The sequence below is a fragment of the Oryx dammah genome, unplaced genomic scaffold (assembly GCF_014754425.2).
Source record: "Oryx dammah isolate SB20612 unplaced genomic scaffold, SCBI_Odam_1.1 HiC_scaffold_18, whole genome shotgun sequence".
Lineage (NCBI taxonomy): Eukaryota > Metazoa > Chordata > Mammalia > Artiodactyla > Bovidae > Oryx > Oryx dammah.
Genome location: NW_024070202.1, coordinates 49,028,435 through 49,046,957, shown reverse-complemented (window position 1 = coordinate 49,046,957; position 18,523 = coordinate 49,028,435). Strand labels below are relative to the sequence as shown.

Sequence of the window (18,523 nt, the reverse complement as noted above, 5' to 3'; positions counted from 1 at the left end):
GCTGTGCCATGCCACTCGGCTTGTGACAGTCTTAGTTCCCTGACCTGGAGACTGAACCAGCACAGTTGACAGTGAAAGCTGGGAAAGCTAACCATCGTGCTGCCAAGGGTATTCCCTAAGCCGTGGGACTCCAAAGTTAAAATTATCCTCAACTGCTGGGAGGCATGAAAATAACATTACGAAAACTGTTAGGGAAATTAGGTTTTTAAATAAAACCTGGTTACTCTTCTCCAGGAAATCATGTTTCCAGTACACAGTTGTCTTTTGGTATGTGTGGGGCATTGGTTCTAGGACTCTTGCAGGTACCAAAATTTGTGGATGCTCCAGTTCCATATATAAAATATTTTAGCACCAAGGGCCAACTGTGTAATTATCTCTAGACTACTGACCAAATTTTTTATTTAAGATGTAGGAGATAGAAATTAACAGTATCATTTATATATAGGACTGATGCTGAAACTCCAGTATTTTGCTACCTGATGTGAAGAACTGACTCATTGAAAAGACCCTGATGCTGGGAAAGATTGAAGGTGACAGAAGGGGACGGCAGAGGATGAGATGGTTGGATGGCATCACTAATGTGATGGACATGAGTTTGAGTAGGCTTTAGGAGTTGGTGATGGACAGGGAAGCCTGGGGTGCTGCAGTCCATGGGTAGCAAAGAGTCAAACCTGACTGAGCAACTGAACTGAACTGATATTTACCAAGCTCTCAATCTTCTAAGAATTTAGAAGGCTTGAAATGTAACAAATATAATGTCATTTAAAGAATTTCACAGAATCTTAGCTTTTTTTAATAAAGATTTTTTATTTTTGATGTAGATCATTTGGGGTTTTAATGGCTGCGAGGCATTAAAGGTTGAGATCTTGGCTCCCAACCAGGCATTGAACCTGCACCTCCATGCACTGGAAGGAGGAGTATTAACTACTGGACCACCAGGAAAGTCTCCCTTAGTTTTAAATTACAGAAAACATCACATCTAATTAATTTGTTACATACAATTTAAAACAAATGCCATAAGGTGTGTAATTCATGAATTAGGAAGTAGCAGTTTAATTTTCCAACCTAAACTTTGAATTTAAGCCCTGAAAGCAGTTCTATACAGAATTTTTTTCCTTTTCATTTCATATAGATGTTGGCATTTGCTGTTTCACTTTTCTACACTGATTTTCATTTAAAACACTTCATGTTAACTAACAGATACCATATGAGCCATATTTTTAGTATTAAAAAAAGTTTTATTTATTTAAAAATGTTAAAAACGTGATTCCTTTAGGAAAAAAATTCTCACATTTTAATTCATAATAGGATTCAGAGAAAGGTCCGTCAATGTTTGAAACACCTAGGATCTTTTTTAAAATTAAAATTTGGGTCTACCCTAGAGATCTACTGAACCAGAATCTATCTCTGAGGATGTGGTCCAGGAGTGATTTTTAAAAATTCTGTCAGGGCATTGTTTTTATATTAATGTTTTAGAGTCACTGATTCAAAGTAAAAACCAAGATGTGACCTTCGATGGTTTCACTGAAGAAAGAAAATAATTCAGGAAGTCCGGTCAATCCCATAATGGTCTGTAAGATAATCTAAGACTGCTGATGTGCTTGACAAAGCATTAAATATTCTTTTTTCCTGCCTTGAAGTTATCTTTTCCATCATATACATTAAATGTTGATGGAAACACATATAAGGAGTTCCAAGTTCAAGAGCAATGTCAACCCAGTCCCAGATGCATTTCAGTGGGGTTTCCTCATATCCAGCAAACATGGCCGGGTTTGCTAAGAGTCCTCTTGCAACCATCACACCTACAAATTAAAGCATATTTCATTTGTCCACACATTAAGAACTCATGGTTATGGGGTCAAACTCAATGAAACAGACTGACAATATTAAAAAATAATTTATTACCAGATTTTACAATGCCCTTAGTCTCATTCTTATTAAACAATTCATTTTTATACTTTTTATAAACCAATCAAGTGTAAATGCAACTTGTAAGACTTTCTTTTTTAACGTTTTAAATACTTCTACATTAAAAATTAGTTTTGGGTTTTTTTTCAGGGTAAACCTGGATTGTTATAAATTGGATTTGCTTAAAGTTAAGTTTATTTGCATTCTCTCATCTAGCAATAGGTATCACAGGGCTTGATATGCCAAAGTTGAGGTGGATGATGAAACTGCATAGCAGTCTGGGGTTTCTTTGGCTCCTATAACCACTCTTCCATTTACAAATTCTCATTTCTATTCTGTAGGCTCTACTGGTCACTCAGTGGATGAGACGGTGGCAGGGAAGTACCTGAACTAATTCACTCCAATTAAAATAATCTGTTGTTCCTAAGTCAAAGGATTAACATTTTAGTAAACTGCTTAGCTTACATTGGTACAACAGGAAAATATGGCTCCATTTGGAAGAAAAATAATGAAAACCACATTAACATTACTCTCCCACCCCCATTTTTTAATTTTTCTAATTAAAAAACAAAAAAGTCAAAGGACTTATTTCTTACCATCTGTCCCAGTAATATGCCACACATTTTCTGCTTCTTTTAAGCTTCTGATGTCTCCGTTAGCAACTATAGGTATAGACATACTTTCCTTAATTATTTTAATGGCCTCATAGTGAACTGGCTGATGTCTTTCCTCAACAGTTCTTCCATGGACTGTAATCCAGGAAACTCCTGTTGCTTCAGCCTTTCGACAGAGATCTACAGTTCTTGTAAGGTCATCGTGGATCCTATAATTTCAAAATCATATCTATCTTTTTACAGCACACAAATCTTAATACTAATATCAATAAACAGAACATTATTTCATCTACTACATTATTTAATTTAGCTATGCTGTTCATATTATCACCACATACCACTATCAGTAAAGTTTTGTTCAGGTATAAGTTCCCATTCAAGATCTTGAGTTTAGCTATTTCACCATTGGCAATAACAGGATGGCAAAGAACTGTTACCTAGTGTGGCTCTTTTTTGGCTTTGATAACTGAAAGATTCATCAAAGTACTATCATAGATGCATTGAAAGTTGCTATGTAATATTTGCTGTGCATGCTCCAATCCACAAGTGGGAGAATTATAATAATTTATCAAAATGTTTTTAAGCTGTCACCAAAAAACTATAATTTTTCATTTTTGATGTGAAATTTTAGTGCATGTATTATTCCTATTTTCTACTCTTGGTATCAGAAATTTTTCTTAGCATTAGTTATTTCAATAGTACGTGGAAAGAGCTGTTTCTTTTGGGAGTGAGTTTTTTAATAATAAAGGGATATTTTAATTTTTGTTAAATAAGAAGAAATTGTTTTAAATTATAAATAAAAATTACGGTATCTATTAATTCACTAAGCATCTTTGTTTCAACATTTTCATATTCTAGATGCCTATGTGGGGCTTCCCAGGTGGCTCAGTGGCTGAAGAATCTGTCTGGCAATGCAGGAGACATAGGAGACATAGGTTTGATCCCTGGGTCGGGAAGATCCCCTGGAGGAGGGTATGGGAACCTGCTTCAGTATTCTTGCCTGGAGAATCCCATGGAGGAGGAGCCTGGTGGGCTACAGTCCACGAGGTCACAAAGAGTCATACATGACTGAAGCAACTGAGCATGCACGCAGATGCCTGCATACTAAAAGGAGACATCTCCACATCTTCAGACAAAAGGAATATTCTTTTATTTCCTGAGTAATGGACGGACTATCATACCAAGAGATTAAAATATTACCTTTACCTTATTTTAATAGATACTGAAAATCTGGGGTTTTCCACTTGATTTCTTACTTGTTTCACCATGTCTCGAACAAGCTCTGGCTTGTTTATTAAGCAAGCTCCATAACCTTCTGCCAATGCCCACCTTCATAAAGTAAACATAACAACAAATAAATGGTAAACAACTGGAAGAGAAGATGCAATTCTAAAAGCACAGTAAGTGCATTTATCTATTTCTCTACCTAGCTATCTGGAGTGGAACCATAATTTTTAAAATTCATAGATCCAACATTTCTAAGTGTATCAAGATTAGGAAAACATGTTCCCAGATCAAGAAGTATTTAGGGGAAATGGTTTTCACTGGCAAGTGAGAAAATTCAAGTTCATTCAACCAAAACAGATTTAAGTATTTGTAATTAATTGTAATTACTTCAGAGTTTTTCAACTCCAAATGTGATGTTTATTATACATAACAAGAAGTTTTATTAATCTTAAGAGTAGAAAGATATTTTTGGCTTACAGCATTCCAACACCACTAAACAGCTTACTGAACTCTACTAATGAGTATACAAACATGTCTAATCTGATTTGGATTATGCTATATGTAAAACCTTGACTTCATTCTTTGAACATATTTTGAATTATTGACAGATAATCTAGTATGGTGCCAAGAGGTAAGGATATTATCATCAAATTAAGCACATTCTATCAACACCCAGTTACTCAGACTCAACCAAGTAACTGTAGTATAAGAGGAAAAGGTAATTATAAGAAGGTATTCTTACAACTGAAATTAAGTAAGAGAAAACAAGTGGTGATCTCCGAAATCATAGAATCACAGTGCTTGGAGCAAGTATGTCTAACATAGCAGTAAAAATACATTTTAGGAGTTGTTATAAACATCAGAGTCTCACATAACTACTTTATGGATGAGGTTCAAGGCAGATCCACACATAAAAAAATTCTAGTGGTGAGGTGAGGCAAAAACTTGTCAAGGGTCTATACACTGTTGCAGCCATCAGAAAATATCTTTGCATGTGTGTTTCTAACTAATATTTCCTTAGTTTTTCTTGCTGCTTAGAGCCCAAGTTCTTTACGTCTATTTTCCTTACTTTTCAGTTTTTGGAATACCAGAATGATAGTTTACCATGTTCACTAGTTTTTCCTAATTTTTTGAGAATTCTTCCAACTTCTTTGAGCTTTACCTCTGAGGACAACCACAGTTAATGTCTATTCCATTCGCATAAGGACAGACTATACGAGCAGCATCAGATAAAAGTCTTGCATCATTAGCAGCAAACTGAACAATCAATGGGCAATCACCTGATAAAATGAATAGCTCAACATTAAAATTCACAGAAACACACACACACATGAGATAACAAATTTTAATGTTTGTACAGGATAAAATTCTATTTTTAGACTAAGAAGCATGTGTTCAAACCATATAGCATTAAAACAACTTAAAATATTTTAAATTATTACATGCAATTTAGACTTGGTACAAATTCAAACAGTACAAAATTTGACAAAATGAAAAGTATAACACTTTTGCCAAACAGACTCCTTTCCTAAAGGTGAGATTATACCGCATTCTAAAACATTACTAAGACCTGTAAAATTTAAGCAACTTTGAACATTCTAAATACATTGCTATCTCTATGGTGTTTTCCCCTGATATACCTGAGATCTATATGCAGACCTATTTTCCTGTTTTTAGTGCATATTCCACTATGACGGTGAACTACAGACTTTTTTATTTGAGACTCTTGCAAACAATATTGCAATGAAGATACTCTTATATACATCTTTTTGTGAGTATATTCATGAAGTAAATTCCTAGGAGTATAACTGCTGGGCAGGTATTAACATCTTGAAAGATACTATAAAATTTTCTTAGAAGAGTTTACCGATATATATATATATATACACCAATATGGAGACAGTTCTGGTTTCCTTACAACTTATCCTACACTGTATATATAACAACATATTTTTTATTTGTAGCCTTTCTCTCCTTACTTTTTGTAGAGTTCTCTATGTGCAACTTTTCTTTTGGTTGCTCCCTTTTTATTATTTAAATTTAAAAATAAAACAATTAGCTCTGCTATCTATCATAAGCATAAAAATATTCTATTTTCTCCAGTTTTTAGTTTGTCTTTGAGTATTATCTGTGCCCTTTCCTTATATATAACAGTCTAAATTTTAATATAGCCAAATGTATCAGAGCTTTCCTAGGTTTTAAAGGACACATTTTCCTCATCTTTGGATGTTAGATTTTGAATAGACGTATTTTGACGTTTCTAAAGGTTTTTCTTAGATTACCTGTATGAGATTTACTGGGCATTTACCAAAATGCAGACTTCTTGTTATGGCTCTAGTTCTACTGACTCAGAATTTCTATGAAAATCTACTGATTTACAGGATTATCAGAGGATAGGAGAATAAGCTTTTTCCTGAGGATATAGGTAGGGTTCTTTCTGCTTCCTAAATCAAGAGAGTTATAAAATTTCAATTTAACCATCATTTATTGGTCAAATGTATTTTTAATGCTGGGCTAGAAGCTGAGGATACAAATCCAAAAGAAAAAAATTCCAACCCTCAAGAAGCCCATAGTCTAGTGGGAGAGACAGACACGTAAGGAGGAAATCACAGTACAGTACGATTAAGTACAACAAAAAGTCTGTGCGTAGGCAATGGACATAAATGGAGTGTGATTAGGAGAGTTCCTTGGTCACAACTTTAGAGCATTAAGAAGTATGAAGTGTCCTTTCCCAAAGAGACAGGGATAAGGGGACAGGCCTGACTAAGAAGGATACTCTAGGTGGAGCCGTGTGAGAGATTAGGGCATGTTCAGGGACTTAAAATAACTTAGTATTTTGAAGAATAAAGTCGGTGGGCCATGGAGAAAAACTGATGGAAGATAAAGCGGCAGAACATGTGTTCAGTGTTCTAGATCATGAAGAACTTTATATTATCTACACATGCTGGGATTTTCCTCTTTAGGTCAGTGGCTCTCAATCTTTAGCAAGCTCAGAAGCACCTGAAGAGCTTTTAAAAACACAGATTGCTTGTGACATACCCAGAGTTTCTGATTAAGCAGGCTTGGAGTGGAGTCTAGAATTTCCATTTCTAATGAGTTTTCAGAAAATGCTGATGCTAAGTGGTCTGGGAAATCACTTTGAGAACCACTGCTTTAGGTGATGAGAGGTCTAAGGAAGATTTTGAGTTAGGGGAAAGAAGTGATCAAACTTAAGTTCTAGAGTGCTCACTTGGAGCTGTCTGCAGGACAGTTTGGGATGGGATATGGCTGGCGGCAGTGAGATAGGAATCTGTCAGGTGAGGGAATGGGGCCCTGAATGGAGGCTGACTTACACTTTGATAAATTATTCACAGTTTACAAGGCACTGAGGAAAAACACATTGTATCAAACTTATTAAAAATTTATAGAAAACCGAAAGATTTTAAAATAAACTCTTCGAATTCTGTTGTCTGATTAGACAAGAGTGTTGAGTTTTTTTTTTGTTGTTGTTTTGTTTTTTAAGTTTTACAAAGACAGCAAACTCTGGCTTTCACATACCTTGATTTGTGGTAAATTCACTGTCTCTGGCTTTTGCAGATCTGACAAAATCAGCAGCAACTATCATCGGTGTATAGCATAGATCACAATCGTATTTTCTGACTAGTGTTCTAAAAGACAACCTGTGAGCATATAAAAGTTTAATTAGGCATTCAGAATGCATGATAATCCTATCTTCTTCAGAGTTTAGTTATTCATTAAATATTAATAAAAGTTCTGCTACGGAAAGTTGCAGTAGATGTACTCTTCCTGTCCCTCCTGCTTAGTGTAACTAAAAACTCTGGATATTATATACAAAACAAACATAAGCAAACTCTGAAAGGGGGAGAGAAGAGAGCAGACAGGCTAGTGACCTTGGGCAGGACCTAAGGAAAGACAATGGTGAGTTCTCCGAGTTTTGTTTTTCCCTCAAATATCCTAGGTTTGAAACTGAAGAAGCTGGCAACCTGGAAAACAGCAATGGATGCAGACAAAAACATCCCCAGCAAAAGCCCGCTCATTTCACCCCAAGGACCAAGAAGGGGGCAGCTTAGCAAGCTTTTAGGTAATAATGACTCTACGCTAGCCCAACACCAGAGAAAAATCTGTGGCCTGCATCTCCACAAGTAAAGCTCGAGTGGGGAGCCTCGACTTCTAGCCTTCCAAAGCTGTCACAAAGTTCTCTAACACCCCTCCACAGTGGTGTTAGGGAATGCCAGGTAGGAAACTGGGACTTTAATTCTTGCTGGCCAGAAACAAGGAGGCTACCAGTGGAGACCAAGTGGGGAGCCTGGAATTCCACACCAACAGTGCAGCAGCAAGGCAGCCTTCTCCCTCACCCCAGGAACAGTGTCAGAGAATGCTTAGTGAAGAGCCAGGCCTTTCATCATTGCCCAGCAGTTACCAGGCCACCCCCTGCATGTGGAGCTGGAACTCTTAGCCCTGCTCAGTGGTAATGAGGAGCCTTATGCCCCTGGGGTGTCAAAGGAGACCAAGTGGAAAACCTAGACTTCTACCTCTACCTAAGAGTAATGAGGTGGTGCTTTCTCATCCTTCCCCTGCTGTGGTGGTATCAGAAAAAGCTAGTTAGAGCAGAAGTTTCAACATTCAGAATCAAGCACTGTAATCCACCGTATTAACAGGCTAGAGAAAAAAAATCACATGACTGTATCAACTGATGCAGAAAAAGCGCTTGACAAAACAACATTCAGGATTAAAAACTAAAACCTCCCAGAAAAACAGGAATAGAGGGAACTTTCTCAAGTTGATGAGGAACACACACACAAAATTCTACACTTCATATGATACTTAAAGGTGAAAGAATCCTTTCCCCACCAGATCAAGGACAAGGGAGAGATGTCTGCTCTCATCATTCTTACTCAGCTCGGTGTTGGAACTTTAGGCCGTGCAATGAGCCATGAAAATGAAATAAAAGGCATCAGACACAAAGGAAGAAGTAAAACTATCTCTATTTGCAAGTGACATAACTACTTAGATAATCCTAAGGAATTTATAAGAGGAACCTCCTAGAAGCAATAAGTAAACATAGCAAATTCACAGAATGTAAGAATAAAACACAAAAAGCAATTTTACTTCTATATACCAGCAATGAACACATGAGCACCAAAATTAAAAGTATAATAACTGAGTGTAAGCCTTACAAAATATGGACAGAATTTGTATGCTGAAAACTATATAACACTTAACATTAATGAAGGAAATCAAAGAAGATATAAATAAATGAGAGATACTGTGTTCATAAGGAGACTCAACACAACAAGGAATTCAATTCTCCCCAAATTGATATGCATATTAGATACAATTCTTATGAAAATTCCACTAAGATTTTTTTTTGTAGGTAGAGAAAAGATCATCCTAAAATTCATTTGGAAAGGCAAAGAAACTAAACAGCTAAAACAATTTTGAAAAAGAAAAGTGGGATTTATCAGATTACTTAATTTCAAGATTTATTACAATAAACTGTGGAAAATTCTGAAAGAGATGGGAATACCAGACCACCTGACCTGCCTCTTGAGAAATCTGTATGCAGGTCAGGAAGCAACAGTTAGAACTGGACATGGAACAACAGACTGGTTCCAAATAGGAAAAGGAGTATGGCAAGGCTGTATGTATATTGTCACTCTGCTTATTTAACTTATATGCAGAGTACATCATGAGAAACGCTGGGCTGGAGGAAGCACAAGCTGGAATCAAGATTGCCGGGAGAAATATCAATAACCTCAGATATGCAGATGACACCACCCTTATGGCAGAAAGTGAAGAACTAAAGAGCCTCTTGATGAAAGTGAAAGTGGAGAGTGAAAAAGTTGGCTTAAAGCTCAACATTCAGAAAACAAATATCATGGCATCCAGTCCCATCACTTCATGGCAAATAGATGGGAAACAGTGGAAACAGTGACTGACTTTATTTTTCTGGGCTCTAAAATCACTGCAGCCATGAAATTAAAAGACACTTACTCCTTGGAAGGAATGTTATGACCAATCTAGACAGCATATTAAAAGGCAGAGACAATACTTTGCCAACAAAGGTCCATCTAGTCAAGGCTATGGTTTTTCCAGTGGTCATGTATGGATGTGAAAGTTGGATCATAAAAAAAGCTAAGCACCAAAGAATTGATGCTTTTGAACTGTGGTGTTGGAGAAGACTCTTGAGAGTCTCTTGGACTGCAAGGAGATCCAACCAGTCCATCCTGAAGGATCAGTCCTGGGTGTTCATTGGAAGGACTGACGTTGAAGCTAAAATTCCAATACTTTGGCCATCTGATACAAAGAGCTGACTCATCTGAAAAGACCCTGATGCTGGGAAAGATTGAGGGCAGGAGGAGAAGGGAACCACAGAGAATGAGATGATTGGATGGCTGTGGGGCCCTAAATGGGAAACTTTAAAAAAATGGGTTAGTTTTGCGGTCGGAAACTAAGATGGCGCCTGACGGAAGAGATAGGGGTGTGGTCTATGTTAAAGTTTTTGATTGGTTCTCTTGATTTCCGTGCACGTGGACAGCGTGTGATCACCATAGACTCCTGTTACAATGAAGTGCATGATGACTTGACCTTTAACGTGATTGGTGCAATTATGGCATATTACGATTTGACCTTTAATGTGATTGGTGCAACTATGGCACATGCCAATTTGACCTTTAATGTGATTGGTACAACTATGGAAAGTCCCTCACAAAACCCCCCTATTTGTCTATAAACCAAGAGCTTGTGGCAATAAAGCGGAACTGCTCAGAGGGAACCCCTGTCGCATCTGATTGTCTCTCGCTTGCAGAGGGGCTGGGTTGGCGGACAGCAGACTCACCTCTCCTCGGGACCCCTTGGCTTTGCTGAGGGAAGTTCCACTGCCTCTCTCTTTCTGTGGAGTGCCCCCCGCAGATGGCATCACTGATGCAATGCACATGGGTTTGGGTGGACTCTGGGAGTTGGTGATGGACAGGGAGGCTTGGCGTGCTGCGGTTTATGGGGTCGCAAAGAGTTGGACACGACTGAGTGACTGAACTGAACTGAATTGACAGTAATCAAGACTGTGTGGTACTGGTAGAGGGACACATAGATCAATAGACCAGAGAGTGCAGAAAAAGAACCATATAAACATGCTCAGCTCAGTTTTGATAAAGATGCAAAAGTAATTCAATAATGGAAAGACAGCCTTTTCAACAAATGGTGCTGGAATAGACAACTGTCAGCAAAAACAATAAACCAACCAACCTGAGCCTATGTCTCATACTTACATAGAAATGAGGAATTATGAACTTAAATGTAAAACGTAAACTAGAAGACTTTAAGAAAAAAAAGTAGGACACAATCTTTAATATCTAGAGCTACATAAAGATTTCTTATACTTGAAAACAAAAGCACAGTCTACAAAAGGAAATACTGATAAGATGGACTTCATCATTAAGTAAAAACTTTTGCTCTGCAAAAGACATGGTAAGAGAATGAAAAGACAAGCTACATGCCAGGAGAACACATATGTAAGCCACCTATCTGACAAAAGATCTGTCTATAAAATAAAAAGAGCTCTTAAAACCCATGAGCAAGCAAAACTGGGACAACAAAAAACCAAACAATCCTGATTAAAAAATGGGCAAAGGGTTTGAAGAGATTTCTCCCAAGAAGATACCCAAATGGCCAATGAGCACAGGAAAAGATGCTTAACATCACTAGAAAAAGACAAATAAAAGCCACAATGAGATAATTCACATTCATTAGGATGGCTATTAAAACAATAACAACAACCCCCCCAGAACAGTAAGTGTTGATGAGAATGCTGAGAAACTGAAACTCTTGTGCACTGCTGGTAGGAGTGTAAAATGGTGTAGCTACTATAGTAAACAGCAGGGCAATTCCTCAAAAATTAAAAACAGAATTGCCACATAATCTAGCAATTCCACTTCTGGGCAAATAGCCCGAAGAAGAAAAAGCAAGGTCTCAAAAGATATTTATATATCTGTTTTCATAGAAGTATTATTCCCAAGAGTCAAAAGATGGAAGGAACTCGAGCTTGGCTGAATGAATGAATGGATAAACAAAATGTAATATATACACACAATGGAATAGTATACATTCTTAAAAAGGAAGAAACACATGGGTGAACCTTGAGGATTACACTCAGTGAAATAAGCCAGTCTTAAACAGACAAATACTGTGGCCCTTACATCATACACATGCCAGGGAGGTAACAGCATCAGGACTCAAGCCTGTATCCTAGTCCCAAAGCTAGGCATTTGAAGATCCATGTGGTGGGGTGGTCTTCCTTTTTAAAAAGTAAGAGCATAAAAAGGAAATCACACCTAAGCTCATTAACCATTTAACAACACTTACTTTGAATATCGCACCATTGGGGCACAGACTTTTACCAGCTGCCCAGAATGAAACATTTCTATAGGATCTTTTTTTCTTTCTTGACATGATGTAGTTTGTATGCAGTCACTCTTCATGAAAACAGATTTGTTTCAAATCTGAAAAAGACAATTAGTTTGCATGGAGGAAGGCACTTTCACTTGAATCCCATCATTCTTACAATTTCAATTGCCAAGAACATGAATTTTTCATTAGGTTTTGTAGGCTTAGGAATCTTAGTTTCTTTTCACAGAATTGAATAGGATACTACCAAATTCTGACTTTATTTATAGGTCATGGATAGTTTTTAGCACACTGTGAAATTATGTTTATATTTTATATAAATTATGCTTGTTCAAGTCAAAAACTAACAGTTTTGAATTTTATACTTAACTGACTATAGTAACAGTTTCTGCTCAAATTAATAAGTGCTCAGGATGTGGAAAACTAAAACATGTTATTATTTTCCATGTTATTTTAGTTTTTCCATTTTACTTTGTTTGGCACTGATTTAACCAAGAAATTTGATTGAATCAATTCATATGTAGTACTAAGTATGTCTGGCACTTTGAAATACCTTTTTTTATCCAGGAAAGTTAAATGGTAGTAACAGAACAGCTTAAGTACTGAGCATTTCAAAAGATATACTGGTATGTTTAATGTTTATTCTTATTCTCAAATCCTATTCTTTTTATTTGAATCAGAAGGCAAACAAACTTTTAATTATATTTTTAAACATTTAAATGTTTTGTGAACATTGTTTCATGAAAATCTCAATTGTAATCACATAGCTGCATAGTAAATCACTATTATACCCAGAGGGACAAGTGATTAAATTAGGTAATTCCTAAGTGTTTTACAGTTGCTGTACTGTACTTAAAATCTTATCATTTCATAGTGTTGGTTGTTACTAATTCCAATTTTGGCCTTAGTAATTTAAAAACAAATACTGGCCAACTTTAGAAAAGTCTAATTGCTCACCATGAAATTTTTTGGTTGGCTAAATCTGAAAGTATTGATATAACCTAAATATAAACTAATAATTTAATTTCCTTAGGTAGAATGTACAGGTGGAATAAGATAAACTAGTTTTACTGATCACTGTTTATCAGTTTATCACCATTTATCATTTGACAATAAACATTTAGAGGTAGGTGTGTCAACTAAGTGATACCTTTAATTAAACCCTGAGCCCATCTTCTTCGGCTCATAGTCCCTGTATTCTTAATTCCCCATCCTGAGGACCCTGACAATCTTCTTGGAATCCCAGTTGATCTTATTTTTTTCCATTCAACAAAGATTAATTTCCTGCTACATGCTGAGAACACAGATGAAAATATTTTTGGTGTCTTTAAAAATGTATTTAACAAACTCATACAATAACGCTAATACACACACTCAGACACAATTTCAGCATTGTAGAAATAACTGCCTAGAGGAGTCAGTGAAGTTGGGGAAGTGTCCAGTTATAGAGAACAGTACAAAAAACGCCATAGCAGCATGAAAATGCTTGATGTTTTCAGTGAACCATGAATAGTTCAGCACTGCTTGAGCTGTAACTAGACAGGATGTGAGAGTGCCTACATAGTAATGGGCTTTGTACACCAGGTTAAGACTTTTTAGATTTATACTCTAGGGCTTTTCCTGCTCTGTGGGTAATTTTTACATGTGCACTCAAGTTAATGTGTGCATACGACATGCTTCCATGGGTATGTATTCTCTCCTTGTACATTAGTTATAATTGAAAAAAATTTAGCAAGGAAATGAAGCATGGTCAGATTTCTGACTTGGAAGGATTTCATTGGAGGGGTTAGGGGTGTTGATAAAATACTAGTAAGGAGGCCACTGGAGTAGACCAAGCCATATGTAATGAGTATCTGATCTGGGAGTCTGGGAGTGAGGAAAGAGAATGCATTTAGGAGCTATTCAGAAATAAAAATAAACTAGCAAGACATTTAAGGGTTGGAAATCACCTGATGACAGCATGAATTATATGTGCTAAGAGAGAATATTAGGATGATGTCAACATTTTTGGCTTTAGAGCCTGGTGGATGGCAATTCCAATCAATGAGACAGAGAACCAGAAGGAAGAATGGACAGGCTTTGGCAGGGAAACATGAGTCAATGCTTGGGCACATCAAAGAGGTACTCAGCTGATTTCCAGGTGGTGATGCCTCATAAGGGTTATCTAGATATGGTTCTTAAGAAAAAGCTAGAGATACAGATTGAGAGTCTTTAACCTCTATGTTAAACCAGAGATCAAACTGTCAACATCCGTTCGATCATTGAAAAAGCAAGAGAGTTCCAGAAAAACATCTACTTCTGCCTTATTGACTATGCCAAAGCCTTTGAGTGTGTGGATCACAATAAACTGTGGAAAATTCTGAAAGAGATGCGAAAACCAGACCACCTTACCTGCCTCCTGAGAAATCTGTATGCAGGTCAGGAAGCAAAAGTTGGAACTGAACATGGAACAAAAGACTGGTTCCAAATTGGGAAGGGAGTACATCAAGGCTGCATATTGTCACCTTGCTTATTTAACTTATATGCAGAGTACATCATGAGAAATGCTGGGCTGGAGGAAGCACAAGCTGGAATCAAGATTGCTGGGAGAAATGTCAATAAACTCAGATATGCAGATAACAGCACCCTGATGGCAGAAAGTGAAGAACTAAAAAGCCTCTTGATGAAGGTGAAAGAAGAATGAAAAAGTTGGCTTAAAACACATTCAGAAAACGAAGATCACAGCATCTGCTCCCATCACTTCATGGCAAATAGATGGGGAGATAATGGAAACAGTGAGAGACTTTATTTTCTTGGGTTCCAAAATCACTGCAGATGGTGACTGCAGCCATGAAATTAAAAAGACGCTTGCTCCTTGGAAGAAAAGATATGACCAACTTAGACAGCATATTAAAAAGCAGAGACATTACTTGGCCAACAAAGCTATGGTTTTTCCAGTACTCATGTATGGATGTGCAAGTTGGAGTATAAAGAAAGCTGAGTGCCGAAGAATGCATGCTTTTGAACTGTGGTGTTGAAGACTCCTGGACTTCAAGGAGATCAAACCAGTCCATGTGAAAGGAAATCAGTCCTGAATATTCATTGGGAGGACTGATGCTGAAGCTGAAACTCCAATACTTTGGCCATGTTATGCAAGGAACTGACTCTTTGGAAAACACCCTGATGCTGGGAAAGATTGAATGCAGGAGAAGGGGACAACAGAAGATGAGATGGCTGGATGGCATCACTGACTTGATGGATATGAGTTTGAGTTGGTGATGGACAGGGAAGTCTGGCATGCTGCAGTCCATGGGGTCTCAAAGCGTTGGACTGAGTGACTGAAGTGAACCTCTAGGTAATATGTTGAAACTAAAAACATGGACAAAGTACTTATGGGTACCATACTGTGTAGAAATCATTAAAAGCACCAACATTTAAGTAAAAGGGAGAAAAAACCTGAATATAAAGGAGACAGTGAGATGAACTTCGGAGCTGGAAGGAATAAACCTGAAACGTGATATTCAGAAGCCAAGAGAGGGCTGTTATTATTACAAAGGAATGAGGGGATGAGCATCTTAAACATCACAGAAGAGTGAGAATGAGGTAAAGACTAAAAAGGTAGTCCAATGGCAACTGGGTCACTGTGTGACTTCAGTAGGAATAATTTCATTCTTATTCACTCTTGTTCCCTTACATGGCACAAAGAAGGGTTCCCTTAATGTTTTTGCTGAATGAAGAAATCAGTAGTTCTCAATCTTGGTTATACATTAGAATGAGGTAGGGAGATTTTAAGCAGGATGCCCAAATCATACCCCAGAACAATTACATATGAATATCTGGGCTTAGGATACAGGTATCAGTGGTTGTTAAAGCTTTCCAGGTGATATTAATGTGCAGTCAAGCTTCAGAATAAATAAATCCACATTCTCCAAAGCACGTGATATTATTGTTTTGTTTAAATGGGTTTATATGTACCTCTTAGCTCCTTCGGGATAAGACAGGAATTGAGTCTAATGTTTTACACTTAAGCTGGTATATACAGATAGAAATTCAAAATTCTTCATTGAATGAATGTTCTGCAACTTTTTGGTAACAGCCAGGAAAGGAAAAATGATCCATAATTCAGAGACAATGCTTATTTAAAAATTATTAGTCAAATTTTGTGTATTGTTGATAATGAAAACTAATGTGACTCTGGGCACATTGCTCTTGGCAGTTTTTGAGACCTCCATTCAGAACAATCAATCCTATTCACACCAGGATTGTTATCAAATATATTAGGGAAGAACCTCTGTGACAACGTTAAGGCTAAGCATAAAGCAGTGAGCTGAGGCTTGCTTGCTTGAGTTCTTATGTGTATCTAATACGTTTAGATATATAAAATACCTCGAACAGCGTTTGGCACGATTAAGTATCTGACATCCTCGAAAATCTGTTAGCAGAATCAAGAGAACCTGTAGCTCTGGCACTGGGAAAAATTGGTTCCCTGTGTAAATACTTAATGTACACAAAGGAAAACGTATGACCTTTTTACAAAGAAATGCTTAACCTTCTTGCACACGTGTGGCTGACCTGTTAACTTACTATTAATTAATTTATCGAGGGAGAAGCAGAGGTGAACAGTGCCAATGTAATGAGAACTAACTTGATCTTATAGCTCAAAAAAATGGAAAATGCATCAATTTGTAATAAGGAGAAGTGTGGTGTCGCTCACTTGGCTGAAGCTAAGCAGTAGAAAAATCCTAAGGATACTGTCACATGGGAGAGTAGAGACTGAGCCCCACTTATTTCTGTTTCAGTTGTCCTACTTCTCCGATTTTCGGCTCTTCCTAATTCTCCCCAGTATTCATTCGTGGCAGCTTTCCTCTCGAAGCTTTCTCCGCCTGCCTTTATTCCAAGAATGCGAAGCAAGGCATGTGGCAGATACAGGTGACGTGAAAGTCGCTCAGTCGTGTCCGACTCTTTGCGACACCATCGACTTCTCCAGGCCAGAATACTGGAGTGGGTAACCTTTCCCTTCTCCAGGGGATCTTCCGAACCCAGGGATCGAACCCATGTCTCCCTCATTGCAGGAGAATTCTTTCCCAGTTGAGCCACAAGGGAAGCAGATACAGGTAGGTAGCTATTAACACCCGCCAGCTGTACTTGAGGCGTGCAAAGGAAGTTCCCAGAAGCCTCCGCTCTCTTGCCTCCATCAAGAGGCCTCTGTTCTTAGGTTAATTAAATACTTGCTTCAGCGGGAAACGACGCGGCCACGTTTTGGCGCTCACCTTCTCCTCCGCCCAGAGAACGCTGCTAGCACCAGGGGTGCGGCGGGACACGGAGGAAAGCGCCGGTCCAGCGACCTCGGCTTCCTCAACACGCTGGGCTCTCAGTGCCCACCAGATCCGGGCCCCACGCCGCTCACAGGCACGTTCGGTCCAGCACAGTAGAGCGGATCCTCCTAGTCTGCCGGGAGCCTCGGACTGGACAGAGCGGGAGGCGCCCAAATTCTGCGTCATCATCTGGGCGGGGCGCGCCGCTGTGACGGCATCACTCCCGCACCAGCCAACATGGAAGGTGGTGACGGCGGCGTCTCTATGGCTGGCCGTGGGGCTCCGGGTTCCGGAGCTGCTGCAGCCACTGTCCGGGAGCTCCTGCAGGACGGTAAGGGGTCCGGGCTGTGGTCGGGCCATGCGGCTTGGGAGCTGTCTGCTCCGCACCTGGGCCTGGGTGGTGGATTCAACCCGTCGCTTTGCAGAAAGTTTTCCGTTTCGACGTGACCACTCCCCTCAGCCCGGCCCACTGGCACCTGGGTGCCGGCCTTGCCAACGTGTTTCCCCAGGGACTTGCTGACCCGTTTCTTTCCGGTTGCCCTGGGGACACCTGGTTTCTGGCGGCTCCTCATTTCAGCTCTACCCTCCACGCTCCTGGGGCTTCGCTGATGTCCCGAGTTTCCGCACCCGGGAACTACTGCTGCCGCAGTTCTTGACCAAAGCGTGAAGCGTTTAATGCCATAAAAAGTGTAAGAACTAGGACAGATGACGCGCGCTTAATGAAGGGGGCCTCGTTTTATGTAGATTTGGAAACATCCGCCCCTTTGACAAATTCTTGGACTGCACAGGTGGCCCCATTTACAAGCTCGCTTGTTTGTTACTTGTGGTTTATCCACAACCATACATGGGGGAAGGTTCGGAGCATTCATTCAAGCTGGGATTAACCATATGTATTGAATATAGCAGTCAAGTTTATTTATAGTTTTGGACAAATTGCTAGGAATAAGAAAAGTTAGACATACTACATTTGAGATGCGCACACAATTGTATTAGTGATGTTAACGTACTCCAAATCTGTTTTCTTTCAGAATAAAGTTCAAATTGCTAAAGACCCTTCTCATCTGTTCTTAATTTCCT

General features: G+C 38.6%; 2 protein-coding genes across 5 annotated transcripts in view; one reads left to right on the top strand and one right to left on the bottom strand.

Moving 5' to 3' along the window:
- Window positions 1–782: 782 nt before the first annotated feature.
- DUS4L (dihydrouridine synthase 4 like) lies at window positions 783–17,625 on the bottom strand. 3 transcript variants are annotated; one of them, XM_040260829.1, is made up of 7 exons: window positions 17,402–17,625; window positions 12,111–12,247; window positions 7,287–7,408; window positions 4,912–5,029; window positions 3,729–3,851; window positions 2,505–2,731; window positions 783–1,802 (listed from the first exon to the last, which is right to left on the bottom strand). In XM_040260829.1, exons 2-7 carry the CDS (start codon window positions 12,224–12,226, stop codon window positions 1,543–1,545), a joined length of 966 nt encoding a protein of 321 aa, XP_040116763.1. In that variant the 5' UTR covers window positions 12,227–12,247; window positions 17,402–17,625; the 3' UTR covers window positions 783–1,542. The 3 variants fall into 3 exon arrangements, 2 of the variants coding, with proteins under 2 accessions (XP_040116763.1, XP_040116762.1); XM_040260828.1 differs by lacking the exon at window positions 17,402–17,625 and adding an exon at window positions 16,716–17,102; XR_005724483.1 differs by having other exon boundaries at window positions 1,623–1,802; window positions 4,854–5,029; window positions 17,402–17,606.
- The window catches only part of COG5 (component of oligomeric golgi complex 5), a 295,076-nt gene continuing 294,043 nt past the window's right edge, over window positions 17,491–18,523 (top strand). The window contains exon 1 of one of the 2 annotated variants that reach the window (XM_040260819.1): window positions 17,491–17,777. In XM_040260819.1, the coding sequence (XP_040116753.1) occupies window positions 17,684–17,777 (94 nt within the window). In that variant the 5' untranslated portion in view covers window positions 17,491–17,683. The remainder of the gene's footprint in view (window positions 17,778–18,523) is intronic. The other variant, XM_040260820.1, reaches the window with a different exon arrangement.

What these genes read in the sequence shown, in the direction of transcription:
- DUS4L (XM_040260829.1), bottom strand. Translation starts at nt 12,226, where the DNA reads ATGAAGAGTGACTGCATACAAACTACATCATGTCAAGAAAGAAAAAAA. An exon ending in AACTGTGGTTGTCCTCAGAG is followed by an intron (nt 3,852 to 4,911) that starts GTAAAGCTCAAA and finishes TACTTTATGAAG; the next exon opens with GTGGGCATTGGCAGAAGGTT. An exon ending in TCAGTATCTATTAAAATAAG is followed by an intron (nt 2,732 to 3,728) that starts GTAAAGGTAATA and finishes TTGAAATTATAG; the next exon opens with GATCCACGATGACCTTACAA.